At 45.4% G+C, this 12,984-nt stretch overlaps 1 protein-coding gene across 1 annotated transcript in view; it reads right to left on the bottom strand.

Moving 5' to 3' along the window:
• LOC104304233 (uncharacterized) overlaps positions 1-12,984 on the bottom strand; it is a 119,731-nt gene that overhangs the window by 91,097 nt on the left and 15,650 nt on the right. Inside the window, exon 2 of the mRNA XM_054164026.1 lies at positions 9,794-9,849. Coding sequence (XP_054020001.1) covers positions 9,794-9,805 — 12 coding nt within the window. The 5' untranslated portion in view covers positions 9,806-9,849. The remainder of the gene's footprint in view (positions 1-9,793; positions 9,850-12,984) is intronic.

Here is a 12,984-nt window from a genome sequence, read left to right as displayed (position 1 = left end):
TGCTTTAGATCACATATATTCCATCCTCCATTCCTAGCAAAACCAATCGCAGGCTTTATTGGCCGTAGTCAGCTTTCAATTGTTGCATGTAAAATGCGTATTTGCTTTCACAGCCTGAAACGTAGAAGGAATAAAGATGCATAGTGGGTTTAGATGTTTTGGACTGGGGGTTTTGTGTGTGAGTAGTTTGGGTGGTTTGGTTTTATTCTTGGAGTGGGTTGCTGGTTGGTCTGGGGGTTTGGTTTGGGGTTTTTGTTTGTTTAGTTTGGTGATTGGTTGGTTGGTTGGTTTCTGGTTTGGTGTATTTTTTGAAGTATTCAATATCCTCAGCACCAACTCTTTTTTCCTTTTTTCTTTCCCCTCAGGGACACAATAGACTACATTCTTTGACACTTTACTCACCCAAACACAAATTAGCATTATTAAGTAACTGATCTAACAGGCTTGTGACTCCTACTTACTTTCAGAGAACTTCAAAAGAAATTGTACCCTTCTCCCTTCATGCAATCAGGTTTGGAAAAGGTGCTTTCAGGAGTTCTAGTTTTTAGACTCAAAGAAACACCTGATTTTTCAACAGCACTCTTCCAGAGTTACTTCTCAACATAATTGAGTACTTCAGTGGTGGCCTTTGTGTAATCAACACATGTTCTTGTCACTTCATGCTTCAGAGGAAATTAGAGGACATTTTCTTTTTGTACCCATCTCCAGCCAATTTCCTCATCCCTCTCTCTTTCACACATGAGCACTTTTAACTAGCATAAATTACACTCTTCTCTTTTTTTCTCCCCCCACCTCTTCATTTTAGGTTTCCTTCCCCAGCGCCCCCCTCTGCCCTTATGATACTTTGCCTCCTCATCAAAGAATAGGCAGGAAATTATCCAGTGGCATTTTATATCCATTTTATCATTAGCCACTACTAGCTAATGTATGCATTTATGCAAATTTATGTCTAAAGCAATTGTTCTTTAATCAATTCACAGGCACCTGAACAAGTTAGGTTTCCAACTGCACATTGAATAAAACTCTTTCAATGATGACTTGCCATAGGTGCAGGGAAAGTCCAGTGGCGTGAACACGCCTAGAGGAAGGCACATGAACACACATCCACAGGGAGAGTCATCCTTCTAATTATAGAACCTTATCCAAAAATAAAAATAAACAAAAGCATTCCTGCAGAAAAGCAAAGTTACAGAGAGCCTCAAGTGATACAGAGGCTGTGCTGGTTTACACCTGCGGTGGAGGTGGTCTAACTGGCATCCACAAACAATACATGTCAGACCTGTTCATCCACAACCAGCACATCGAAGGGGGACGTCCTTTGCTTGCAAAGCCAAGTCTAAAGAGTGCTGCTGCTGCTAATTCATCCAGCCCCAAAGCTCCTCCACAGCTGATGAAGACCAAAAAAAAAAGCCATCTTGCCCTTGTGCTTTTTCTTTTGTTTTTTTCTTTTTAATTGCCCCCCCCCCCCCCCCTTTTTTTTTTAACTTGAGATTGTGGCATTATGGCAAAGAGAAGGGGAATTAGAAGCATCTGAACACAGTGCAGACTAACCACCATCATTCAAAATATTACCTAGGTCTTTAAAAGCCTTTTCTGCACGCTGTCAGCATTAAAGCACGACTCCTGCTTTCTGATACCAACCCACACAAAGGGAAACCAGGAGGACCAGAACTGGCTGTACTGGGGTCTGCGGGAGAGCAGCGAGCGCTGAAACCACAGCAGCAGCAGCAGCGGCTGCAGCAACGGCAAGGGGAAGGAGAAAAAAACCCCACAACCTCATTTATAACCAGTGACAACTAAAACCTATGAAGTTTTTAAAAGAATGTGATTGTTGTCAAAAGGAATTGGGTACAACAATGCTGCGTTCAGCTCTGGTTCCACTCAAGGCCGTGGCTGAGGGGCTCTGGGAAAGCTGCTGGAAGGCTGGTGGGCACAGACCAGCAAGAAAGTGAATTTTGCATACTGTACGGATCATCGCTCAGTTCAGGGCAGTCATATTGAATCTGTGATCAACCAATTGTGCTTCATGAAACCGTCAGCCCTCATTTATGTCTAGCTGTTTTCTTCTGTCCTGCTGTAAACAAGCTCTGCTCTGAGCTGTCTCCCTACCCTTATCTGCTTACGAAGATCACACAGACAGACCTCATCAGCAGCCTTAGAGTTAAAGTTAAAGTTACTGCTTCCAGACAGCAGTCCCTATGCAAGCTGGAAGTCAAAAAGAAGAGCAACTTTGGAATGACAGAGTTTTAGTTCCTTTTAGGAAATGCATACCTTAGATTCATACACATACTGGCATGTTATGTCTCTTTCATGAAATTAAATTAGGTATTCCTAATGTGAACAACTGTTTCTAACATCAGCAAACTAGCTCAGCAGATTCATCCCTGCTTTTGTTTGTGGGTTGGTTGTTTTGGTTATGGTTTTGGTTTTTGTTTTGGTTTTGGTTTGTGGTGGTGGGTTTGTTTTTATATTTTTTTTTTCTCTCCTTTGGGGCCTTGTTTGAATCCAGCCAAAAGAGAAGTAGCTGGAAATATTATCAAGCTGGTAGGGCTCCAAGAACCTAATAATTCCTGAAATGCTCTAAGGAGTGTAATGATGGTAAGCAGGAACAGGTATGTTGGCTTCTGTTCTCATTCACTTCAGTGAGAACATTAGCCTTTCAACATAAAGCAGAGCACAGCTTTCAAAGAATGATCCTCTCACATAAAAAGAGATGGAGCCTTACTAAAAGCATATTCCTCTGTGAATGCACATGCACACACAAACATGTTGGTTGGTATTTACAGCATTTAATTCTTGGAACCAGCTGCTAAGTCCCTGCTAAGGCTTTCCTTGATGCAGCTGGAGCTGGAACCTTTTTCTTTCTCCTGGTCTATTACTTTGTCTGTTTAAGGGATGGTAGCCAAAGAGAAACAGCTTGTAATGTGCACCTGTCTGCTTTAAGCACTCCATGTTAGATTTTGCAGAGAGCAAACACTTCATTGCTAATGAGAATGACACTTAGTAAGGTCAAACATATTTTTTTAGCTGACTCTGCAGCAAATGAAATAAATAAATGCCCTCTTTGTTTAAGCCTGTTCTGGCTGGAGAATAAGGCTAAAGGAAAAGTCTTGTTGAAAAAGAGCATCTTAATGTGTAGGTGGAAGGATCTGGACAGGTCAGATCAATGAGCCAAGGCCAATGGTATGAGGAGGTCATGGGTTCAGCTAGTTGAACCAGGCAGTGGTGTTCAGTACCATGCTGATGTCATGCCAGCTGTATAACAAAAGATGGTGAGACTTGGAATTGTGACAGTTCCTGTTTCTGCAGTCTTGCTTCCAGTTAGGGGGGGGAAAGGGGTTGGGGCTCTTCTGCACTGCTGGCTTTGCTTCTGTTTTTCTGCTGTGCTTTCTAAGGCACTGTACATTCTATTATCCCACTACACTGTCATTATCTCAACCCACAGAACTTTTTGTGTTTCTTTCCCTCCTGATCTGTGTGGGAAGCTTGCTTGTTTGAGTGGACTGTTGGAACTCAGTCCACTGGCTGGGACTTAACCTAGGAGAAAGGGTCAACAATGCCAAGTCATAGTTCCTGTACTTCAATCAAAGCAACTCCTGTGCAATGCTACAGACTTGGGGAAGAGTGGCTGGAAAACTGCCCAGTGGAAAAGGCCCTGGAGGCACTGGTTAACAGCTGGCTGAAGATGAGCTAGCATTCTGCTGGGAACTTAATTCAGCAGAGAGAAGGCAGTCCAGAAGATTCCTGGAGCGGATAGAGGATTGCTTCCTGACGCAGCTGTTAAGTGAGCCTACCAGGGGACAGGCTCTGCTTGACTTGCTGCTCTCCAATAGGGAAGGGCTAGTGGGAGATGTGACCGTGGGAGGCTGCCTAGGGTGCAGTGACCACGAGATAGTGCAGTTTTCAATATGCAGGGAGATAGGGAGGAGTACCAACAGAACCTTCACCTTGGACTTCCGGAGGGCAAACTTCAGCCTCTTTAAGAAACTTATTTGTAAAGTTCCCTGGGTACCAACCCTCATGAACCGAGGGGTCCAGGAGGGTTGGACCTACTTCAAACAGGAGCTCTTGAAGGCACAGGAACTGGCGGTCCCCATGTGCCGAAAGATGAGCCGGCGGGGAAGGCGACCGGCCTGGATGGACAAGCAGCTCCTGAAGGATTTAAGGGAAAAAAAGAGGCTGTATCACCTTTGGAAGGAGGGGAAGGCTTCTCGAGGTATGTTTAAGGAAGTGGTTAGATTATGTAGGAATAAAATTAGAGAGGCAAAGGCCCAGTTGGAACTGAAGCTGGCCACCTCTGTGAAAGATAATAAAAAGCAATTTTACAAATATATCAATGCTAAAAAGAAGGGCAAGAAGAACCTCCACTCCTTACTGGACCTGGAGGGGAACATGGTGACCAAAGACGAGGAAAAGGCTGAGGTCCTGAACGCCTTCTTTGCCTCAATGTTTAACAGCAAGGTAGGAGTCCAGGATGAGTGGCCTCCTGAGCTGGGTAATAGGGTCGGGGAGCAGTGTAATGCCCCAGAAATCCATGAGGATTTAGTCCGGGACCTGCTGAGCCACTTGGACACCCATAAGTCCATGGGACCGGATGGGATCCATCCTAGGGTGCTGAGAGAGCTGGCAGATGAGCTGGCCAAGCCGCTCTCCATCATTTTCCTCCAGTCCTGGCTCACTGGGGAGGTCCCAGGTGACTGGAAACTGGCCAATGTGGTCCCCATCCACAAGAAGGGACGGATGGAGGAACCTGGAAACTACAGACCAGTCAGCCTGACCTCAGTGCCAGGGAAAGTGATGGAACAGATTATCCTGGCGGCAATAACTGCGCACCTGAAGGATGGCCAAGGGCTCAGGTCCAGCCAACATGGATTTAGGAAGGGCAGGTCCTGCCTCTCCAACCTGATCTCCTTCTATGATCAGGTGACCCGTCTGGTGGATGTGGGGAGGCCTGTGGATGTAGTCTATCTGGACTTCAGCAAGGCCTTTGACACCGTCCCCCACAGTAAACTGCTGGCTAAGCTGTCAGCTCGTGGTTTGGACCACAACACTCTGTGCTGGGTTAGGAACTGGCTGGAGGGCCGAGCCCAGAGAGTGGTGGTGAATGGTGCCACATCCGGCTGGCGGCCAGTCACCAGTGGCGTCCCCCAGGGATCAGTGCTGGGCCCCATCCTCTTTAACATCTTCATTGATGATCTGGATGAGGGGGTTGAGTCAGTCATCAGCAAGTTTGCAGATGACACCAAGTTGGGAACAGATGTTAGTCAGTTAGAGGGTAGAAAGGCTCTGCAGAGGGACCTTGACCGACTGGACAGATGGGCAGAGTCCAATGGGATGGCATTTAATAAGTCTAAGTGCCGGGTGCTGCACTTTGGCCACGGCAACCCCATGCAGAGCTACAGGCTGGGGTCAGAGTGGCTGGAGAGCTGCCAAACGGAGAGGGACCTGGGGGTGCTGATTGACACCCGCCTAAACATGAGCCAGCAGTGTGCCCAGGTGGCCAAGAAGGCCAATGGCATCCTGGCCTGTATTAGGAATAGTGTGGCCAGCAGGAGCAGGGAGGTCATTGTGCCCCTGTACTCTGCATTGGTTAGGCCACACCTTGAGTACTGTGTCCAGTTCTGGGCCCCTCAGTTTAGGAAGGACATCGAGACACTTGAACGTGTCCAGAGAAGGGCAACAAGGCTGGTGAGAGGCCTTGAGCACAAGCCCTATGAGGAGAGGCTGAGGGAGCTGGGATTGTTTAGCCTGGAGAAGAGAAGGATCAGAGGCGACCTCATTGCCCTCTACAACTACCTGAAGGGTGGTTGTAGCCAGGTGGGGGTTGGTCTCTTCTCCCAGGCAACCAGCACCAGAACAAGGGGACACAGTCTCAAGTTGTGTCAGGGGAGGTTTAGACTCGAGGTGAGGAAAAAGTTCTTCACTGAGCGAGTCATTCGTCATTGGAATGGGCTGCCCAGGGAGGTGGTGGAGTCGCCGTCCCTGGAGGTGTTCAAGGGGAGATTGGACGTGGCGCTTGGTGCTATGATCTAGTTGTGAGGTCTGTTGGAACAGGTTGGACTTGATGATCCTTGGGGTCTCTTCCAACCTTAGTTACTGTGATACTGTGATACTGTGATGTACCTAAGTAACCAAGAAGGCTCACAGTATTGTGGCTTGTATCAGGAATAGTATGGCCAGCAGGACTAGGGAAGTGATTGTTCCCACCTTCTTGGCACTGGAGAGGCCACATTTTAGATACTGAGTTCAGTTTTGGGCCCCTCACTACAAGAAGGCTACTGAGTTGTTCAAGCATGTCCAGAGAAAGAAAAAAAAGCTTGTGAAGTGTCTACAGAATAGGTCTTCTAAGGAACAGCTGAGGGAACTGGAATTCTTCATCCTGTAGAAAAGGAAGCTTAGGGGAGACCAATTAGTCTCTACAACTATCTGAAAGGAGGTTGAAGTGAGGTGGGCAGTGATCTCTTCTCCCACGTAACAAGCAAGACAACAAGAGGAAACAGCCTCAAGATGTGCCAGGCTGGCTATTTGGCAAAATTTCTTCCTCAAAAAGGTTGTCAAGCTCTGGAACAGGCTGCCCAGGGAAGTGGTGGAGTCCCCATCCCTGGGAGGATTTAACAGACAAGCAAATGAGGTGCTGATGGACATGGTTTTGTGGTGGACCTGGCAGTGCTGTGTTAACATTGGGCTAGGTCTCAAAGGTCTCTTCCAATCAAAATTATTCTATAATACTATCCTGGGCACAGCTAGGCACGATTGAACCTCTACACTGCCTGTTCAGGAACAAACAGAAGACCCCAAGCCAGACTTTACTACATTGTATTTGTTCCATTACACCTCTCTCCTATCTCCACAGCTGGCAAAACTCAGGACCTAGTGATCTGATTTGTTCTCTCAGCAAACTGCTGGCAGCGTTGGCTGTGCAAGAAATGCAATCATCAGCAGAAGTGGACAGGAAGGGTGACCTACCTCATCTTGCTGGCAACAGTCCTCCTAATGCAGCCCAGGATGCTACTGGCTGCCTTTGCTGCAAAGGCATGGTGCTGGGTTATGGTCAATTGATATTTACTAGAACCCTTGGGTCTCTTTCTGCAAAACTTCTTTCCAGCTGATGGACCTCCAGTGTATGGTTTCAAGCTGAACCAAGGGAAGTTCAGGCTTGATGCTACAAAATACTTTTTCACAGAGAGTGTTGTCAAACATTGGAATGGGCTGCCCAGGGCAATGCCGGAGTCACCACCCCTGGAGGTAATTAAGCAGCATGTGGACGTGGTGCTTAGGGACGTGGTTTAGTGGCGACCCTTCAGTGCTGGGTAGAAGGTTGGACTGGATGAGCTTTGAGGTCTCTTTCAACCAGATGTGTTCTGTGATTCTGTGACTGCATTTTCCAGATATGCTTTATTGCTTTTTTTAACTCCTTGCCTTCCTTATTGCTGAAAAGAAACAGTGAGGAGGAAGGAATGGTCTGTAAACAAGGCACAAAAGAAGAGATTTATTGAATGAGGAGAGCAGACTCAAGGGGCCTCCAGGTAAAACCAGTGTAATTAGCATAATAGCATCTGGCTAAACAGCTCCTGCTCCACTACCACCATTTCTGCACCCATCCCAAAGCCAGGGGAAAGACCCTCACCAGCCAAGATACCACAGAGAGGAGCTCAGCTCCAGTAAAGAGGCCCAGCCAGCACCCAAGGATGATACTGGAGGAGTTATCAATCATTGCCCTACCTAACCGGGGGGCCACCAGGCCCCCCGGCCTTTGTTGTCACCACCACCATCACCCAGTGTGCACCATGGGCACTCACCAGTGATGAGAGGAGGATCCTCAGCCCAGATGGGCTCAGCTTGGGGCTTCCGTCTCTCCTGGAGGGGATTAAATAGGGGAGTGGGTGGGGAGGGCAAAGTGGCCACACCTGGAGTGGGAGGAGACTCCAACAGAGCCCAGGTGCTCTGGGAATTAAGAGAAAAATGGGGTAGGTGAGGGAGGGGCTTGGTGTCAGCTAGTGATAGGACTAGGGGGGAAGGAACAAAAGTAGAAATGGGTAGATTCAGATTGGATCTTAAGAAGAAGTTCTTCCCCATGAGGGTGGTGAGACACTGGAACAGGTTGCCCAGGGAGGTGGTGGAAGTCCCATCCCTGGAGGTTTTTAAGGCCAGGCTGGATGTGGCTCTGAGCAAGCTGCTCTAGTGTGAGGTATCCCTGCCCATGGCAGGGAGGTTAGAACTAGATGATCCTTGAGGTCCCCTCCAACCCCAACAATTCTATGATTCTAAAACAATTTTGCAGTTTAGGCTGGTTGTTAGGAAGAAATTCTTCCCAGAAAGAGAGATTGGCCATTGGAATGTGCTGCCCAGGGAGGTGGTGGAGTCACTGTCCCTGAGAGTGTTTAAGAAGAGACTGGATGAGGCACTTGGTGCCGTGGTTTAGTTGATTAGATGGTGTTGGGTGATAGGTTGGACTTTATGATCTTGAAGGTCTTTTCCAACCTGGTTAATTCTGTAATTCTGTGACCTTTTGCCACTTTCCTTATAAAATTCAGAATTCTTTCTGAAAACGACCATATGCCAAGAATCCTTTAGAATTTCGACAGACTGAGATATCTTTTGTGGACTCACAGCATGTTCTGCTTACCTAGAGGGTCAGGCCTATAAGCAAATTCTCATTTTAAAGAGAACTAAAGAGAAATGCATGCTGGACTTCTGATCCAGAGGTGTTAATTGAAATACAGAGACACCCTCTCTGAATTGTAAAGTGGTAAAGGTGTACATCAAGCAAATAACCCAAGTGTGACCTTTCAGCTTTCCATAAACTACCTTAGCACATCTGCTTCTTGCTAGAAAAGAAGCATGGTGCTTTCAGTCAACTGTGTTATCATTTACAATTGCATTGAAAGAAACAACACATTAGTTGTAAAGAATTTGGGTTTTTCCTTGTTTGCTCTTAAAACAGAAAAGCCCTCAAAAAAAAACCCCAAACAACCTCCCAAGCTACAGAGCTGATGACAAAAAAAAATGCCAAGAAAAAAAAACCCCAAGGGAAATAAAACAAAGTAAACCATACTTTTTATTAAAAGAAAACATTGGTGCTGCATTTTGATATCAAATTGTCCTCATTTGTACTTCCTGTTTAAACAATAACTAACATGATGATGGGTTAAATGAAGCTGAGATTGTCACAAACATGGCCTCACTAGTAATTAATGTAGTTTAATATGGTTGTTGGCACACATCTCACATGACAGATAATGTTCCAACATGTCACTGATAGGACCTTTCAGCACAGCTTTAGGAGATCTACCAGGCATTGCTGAGGTTGGTTAGGTCAAAGGGTTGAACCATGTGTAATTCAGAACAGAGGAGGTCCCACGGTCACTCCACAAAAACAATTACACTACTTATTTCACTCCATCCCTCGCCCGAAATTCACAAGCCTCACAGTTTCAGCACAGTCAATCTCGCTCTGCCCTGGGGCTAGGAGCCACATGAAAATATGTGGTGCTGTGTTTATAAATCTAATCAAAAATAGAAACAGTAGACAAGCACAATGAGGTCCTACTATGGATCATGGGAATTCTCTAAATTCTGAAGGCACTTTTGTTTAACTTCTGTGGGCCTTCTCCTACCATTACATTGTCTGGTGCTCTCGTTAATCACCCCCTTGGACTTGTCAATGATATAAAGGAGCCTACGCGTCTGCTGACTTCCCTCCCATCTCACTACAAATAATATTATGAAATAGCAATGCTAGGAATAGCTCCTTTAATTTTTCTGCTTTCAAGTGTGGGTTTCCTTCACTTACCTCTTTCTCCATGCCAGCCTGCCCTTTCTCAGACCTGCAGCAGGAAACGCTTCCTCCTGCAGCAAAGGGAAAAGAGCGCATCAGAATTGTCACTCTGTACAGTCTAATATCCTTGGATTTACCACATAGGCCTGCAGAGCATCAACCTAGAAACCTGCAAGGAGGGGGGGAGTCTTCTCCTGCTGCAGTGTCTGCTCCTGACCTGCCAAAGAGTAAAGGGAAGACATACTGCTCTTCCTTGCCTTTTTCTTTTTGCAAAGAATCTTGCATCAGATCACATTATGAAAGCTGCTAAAAAACAAAGAGGAGAACCATAGTTTGAGCTCAGATGAAGTAGCACCAAGAAAGATGTGCTTTTTAAATGGAACTAGCCCAGAAGCAGGCAATTTCTACCTTCAGACAGCAGCTGCAGACTTTGCTGTGGAGTACATCTAATTTGAAGATTACAATACCAAAGCTACCAGGCTCAGGAATGCTTCCGAGATGCAGCATTTAAGTGGGTCCCACTTGTGCCTCACTCCCTGTGCTGGGATTTCATTGTTCTCTACTCTGAGATTATAACCATTAAGCAAATGTAAAATATCTTTATAAGTTATTTTTCACATCAGCAAAAAAATCCCTCTATTTTATTGTAGTTACTTTTGTCTCTATGTAGGGGGAAAAAAAAATTCTACTTATTCAAAGTGTCTCAATCTGACTCTACAGTTACAGAACCTGAAACAGCAACGAACAGCAAACTGCTCCATGGGCCAGTTTTGCCCTCATGCATTTCTATAGACATGTTCAGATTATTTTGCATAGCCTAAAAACAGAACAAGACTTTGAACAATTGAAAACATCCCTTCAGAGACCCTCAGAAGCTTAACCGACCCTCTGGTTCAGAAGATGCCCCTTACAAAGTACATGTTTGGCCCCAGCTGAGGAAACTCTCTCTCCTGAGGGCACGGGGCAAAGAAGTGACGAATTCTAAGTACATGCTTAAGTTTCATTGAAATCAATACAATGGACAGTGGTGGAGGCCACAAATTCTCAGTTGAAAAAAGGCTGCATTGTCATTCTGGGTGCTCAATAATGAATGAAGGGCTGAGCTTTGGCCCAGGCTTTGCTGATGCTGAGAGTCTGCTGACCTTTGCCATCGCTCCTCAATTTCGGTGCCCTCTTTGGAGTGCCAAGGCCACTGTAGTGATGCCTGGGGCTACAATTCCAGCAACTCGTGCTCCTTCTGCAGCCAGTCCTGTCCAAACACCCCTGCCTGTAGCCTGTGGCTTTCACAGAAACCATGCCCAAACTTCTGTCTTCTCTGTGGCATTGAAAATAAAGCCCTGCACATAGGTTCAGGTCACATATGCTGTCATCATACATCTCAGAAAACACCCCCAGAATCCCAATTCCAACATCTGGGATGGTTTTCCAGGCCAAGGTAGTATCTTCATCAGTTTTCCAGCTGCTGCTCTAATCTGCTTGCATGTCCACCAAATGCCACAGGTTACTACATCTGAGCCAAACAACACTGCACATTTGTTGCATGTATGAACCAAAGACAACAGAAAGTAGAAATGGCTCCTTTCATTTTCGAAGTAGCACTGCAAGAAGCTGCCAGTAGAAAACAATGATAAACATGTAAGATTTCATCCGTGTTCAACATCTGCTCACTGAAGAGAAGCCAAAGATGCAGCAACAAAGTCTTTCAAGACCTTAATTAATTAACAGGAAAACTTGGAACTTCATCATAAAGAATGCGATTGAACAAATCAGGAAAGCAAAGGCAAAGCACCACAAAGAGTTCAGAGGACACATCAATGCCATTAGTTCCTCAACAATGATTTCCTTAGAGTTCAGGAACTTGCTTTCATTTGTTTTTTCTCAGAGTGTTTTTGCTTGTTTTGGGGGTGGGGGTGCTTTAGGTTGTTTTTTAAGTGAAGGTGCTAGAGATAGCTTCTCCTTTTTTCTTTTTTGATACCAAACAGGCAATACATTCAACACTGCATTAACTGATGTCAGCTATGGCCTTACTTAACCTCATCAGCCTATTTTCTTTAACTGGATAACAGCTGAATCATTAGCATTAAACTGGCTTGCAGCCCTGAAAGTACAGCAAAAACAAAGTACGTGATGTTTCTGTCAGTCAGAAAACCAACACAAACCCTGTTTCAGATCCCAGCTGGTATTTTGGTTTATACCAAACTGATGTAATATTTTGCATGATTTAGGTGTGGACTTCAGCTATTTTGAAGTATGTTTGTAGCAAAGTGACAAAGCAAAATAACCACTTAGAAGTTCTTCAACTGAATGCTTCCATTTCCCCCTTTTCCCCCTCCCCCATTTCCTCCTTCAATTATGCTATTTTCCCACCAAAAAAAAATAACTAAAGAAACTACATTAAACATATAAGATATCTGAATAGCTTTCTATAACAAAAATAATCTATTTTTAATCCAAAGGTGGAGAAATTTAGTGAGAAATACAACACAAATAACTCTTGTAACCCCACCACAATTGTTTTGACAGGTTCTTGTCACCAGCCACAGATCCAGAAGAGATAAAACCAAGACACCTTTCCACTGGAGCAGGCTGAGATGCCTCTTTCTCACTTGAATTGGTATTTTGTGTCACATCAGCTACTGGAAATTACCTGGCCTCTATAAAGAGCTGGTATAGAGTAAAGGTCTTGCAAATAGAGACACATAATGTGCTTTTCTTGCCATGCTGGCACGCAGAAGAAAAAAGTGTCCTCTACCCATTTTCTCCTTAAAGCAGTCCCAAACACTCAGCCACGTTATCACAGGCCAAGGAAAGCAATGCTGGGCACAGCTAAGGGGCTGGTGACTGATGGCAGAGAAATATCAGGTTCATCACAGGAGTAGCAAAGCAACAGTCTGTCATCACGGTGGCTGCCCTCACTCCTTTCTCACCTTCACCTGGCACACCATTTATCACATGCTAAGAAGAAGTGCTGTGGGATCTCTGTGCTACAATATTGGCAGAAACCACTGAGTAAATGATAACCCTAACAACCTACTTGTAATTCCCTTTGGACTCTCTCATAAATACCAGCTAGCCAGCATTGGTCTTTAAGAAGAATTTCTTCAGGGGAAAATTGCACCTCTGGTGAAGAGAATCCATCAGTCACTTAAATTCAGTAGGACTGACCTTTGAAGCCACAAGCACTGTGCTTATCCTTCTTTAATCAC

This window comes from Dryobates pubescens, chromosome 9 (genome assembly GCF_014839835.1).
Source record: "Dryobates pubescens isolate bDryPub1 chromosome 9, bDryPub1.pri, whole genome shotgun sequence".
NCBI classification, from domain to species: domain Eukaryota; kingdom Metazoa; phylum Chordata; class Aves; order Piciformes; family Picidae; genus Dryobates; species Dryobates pubescens.
Note: the sequence above shows the minus strand (reverse complement) of the source record. Positions and strands in the feature narration are given on the sequence as shown.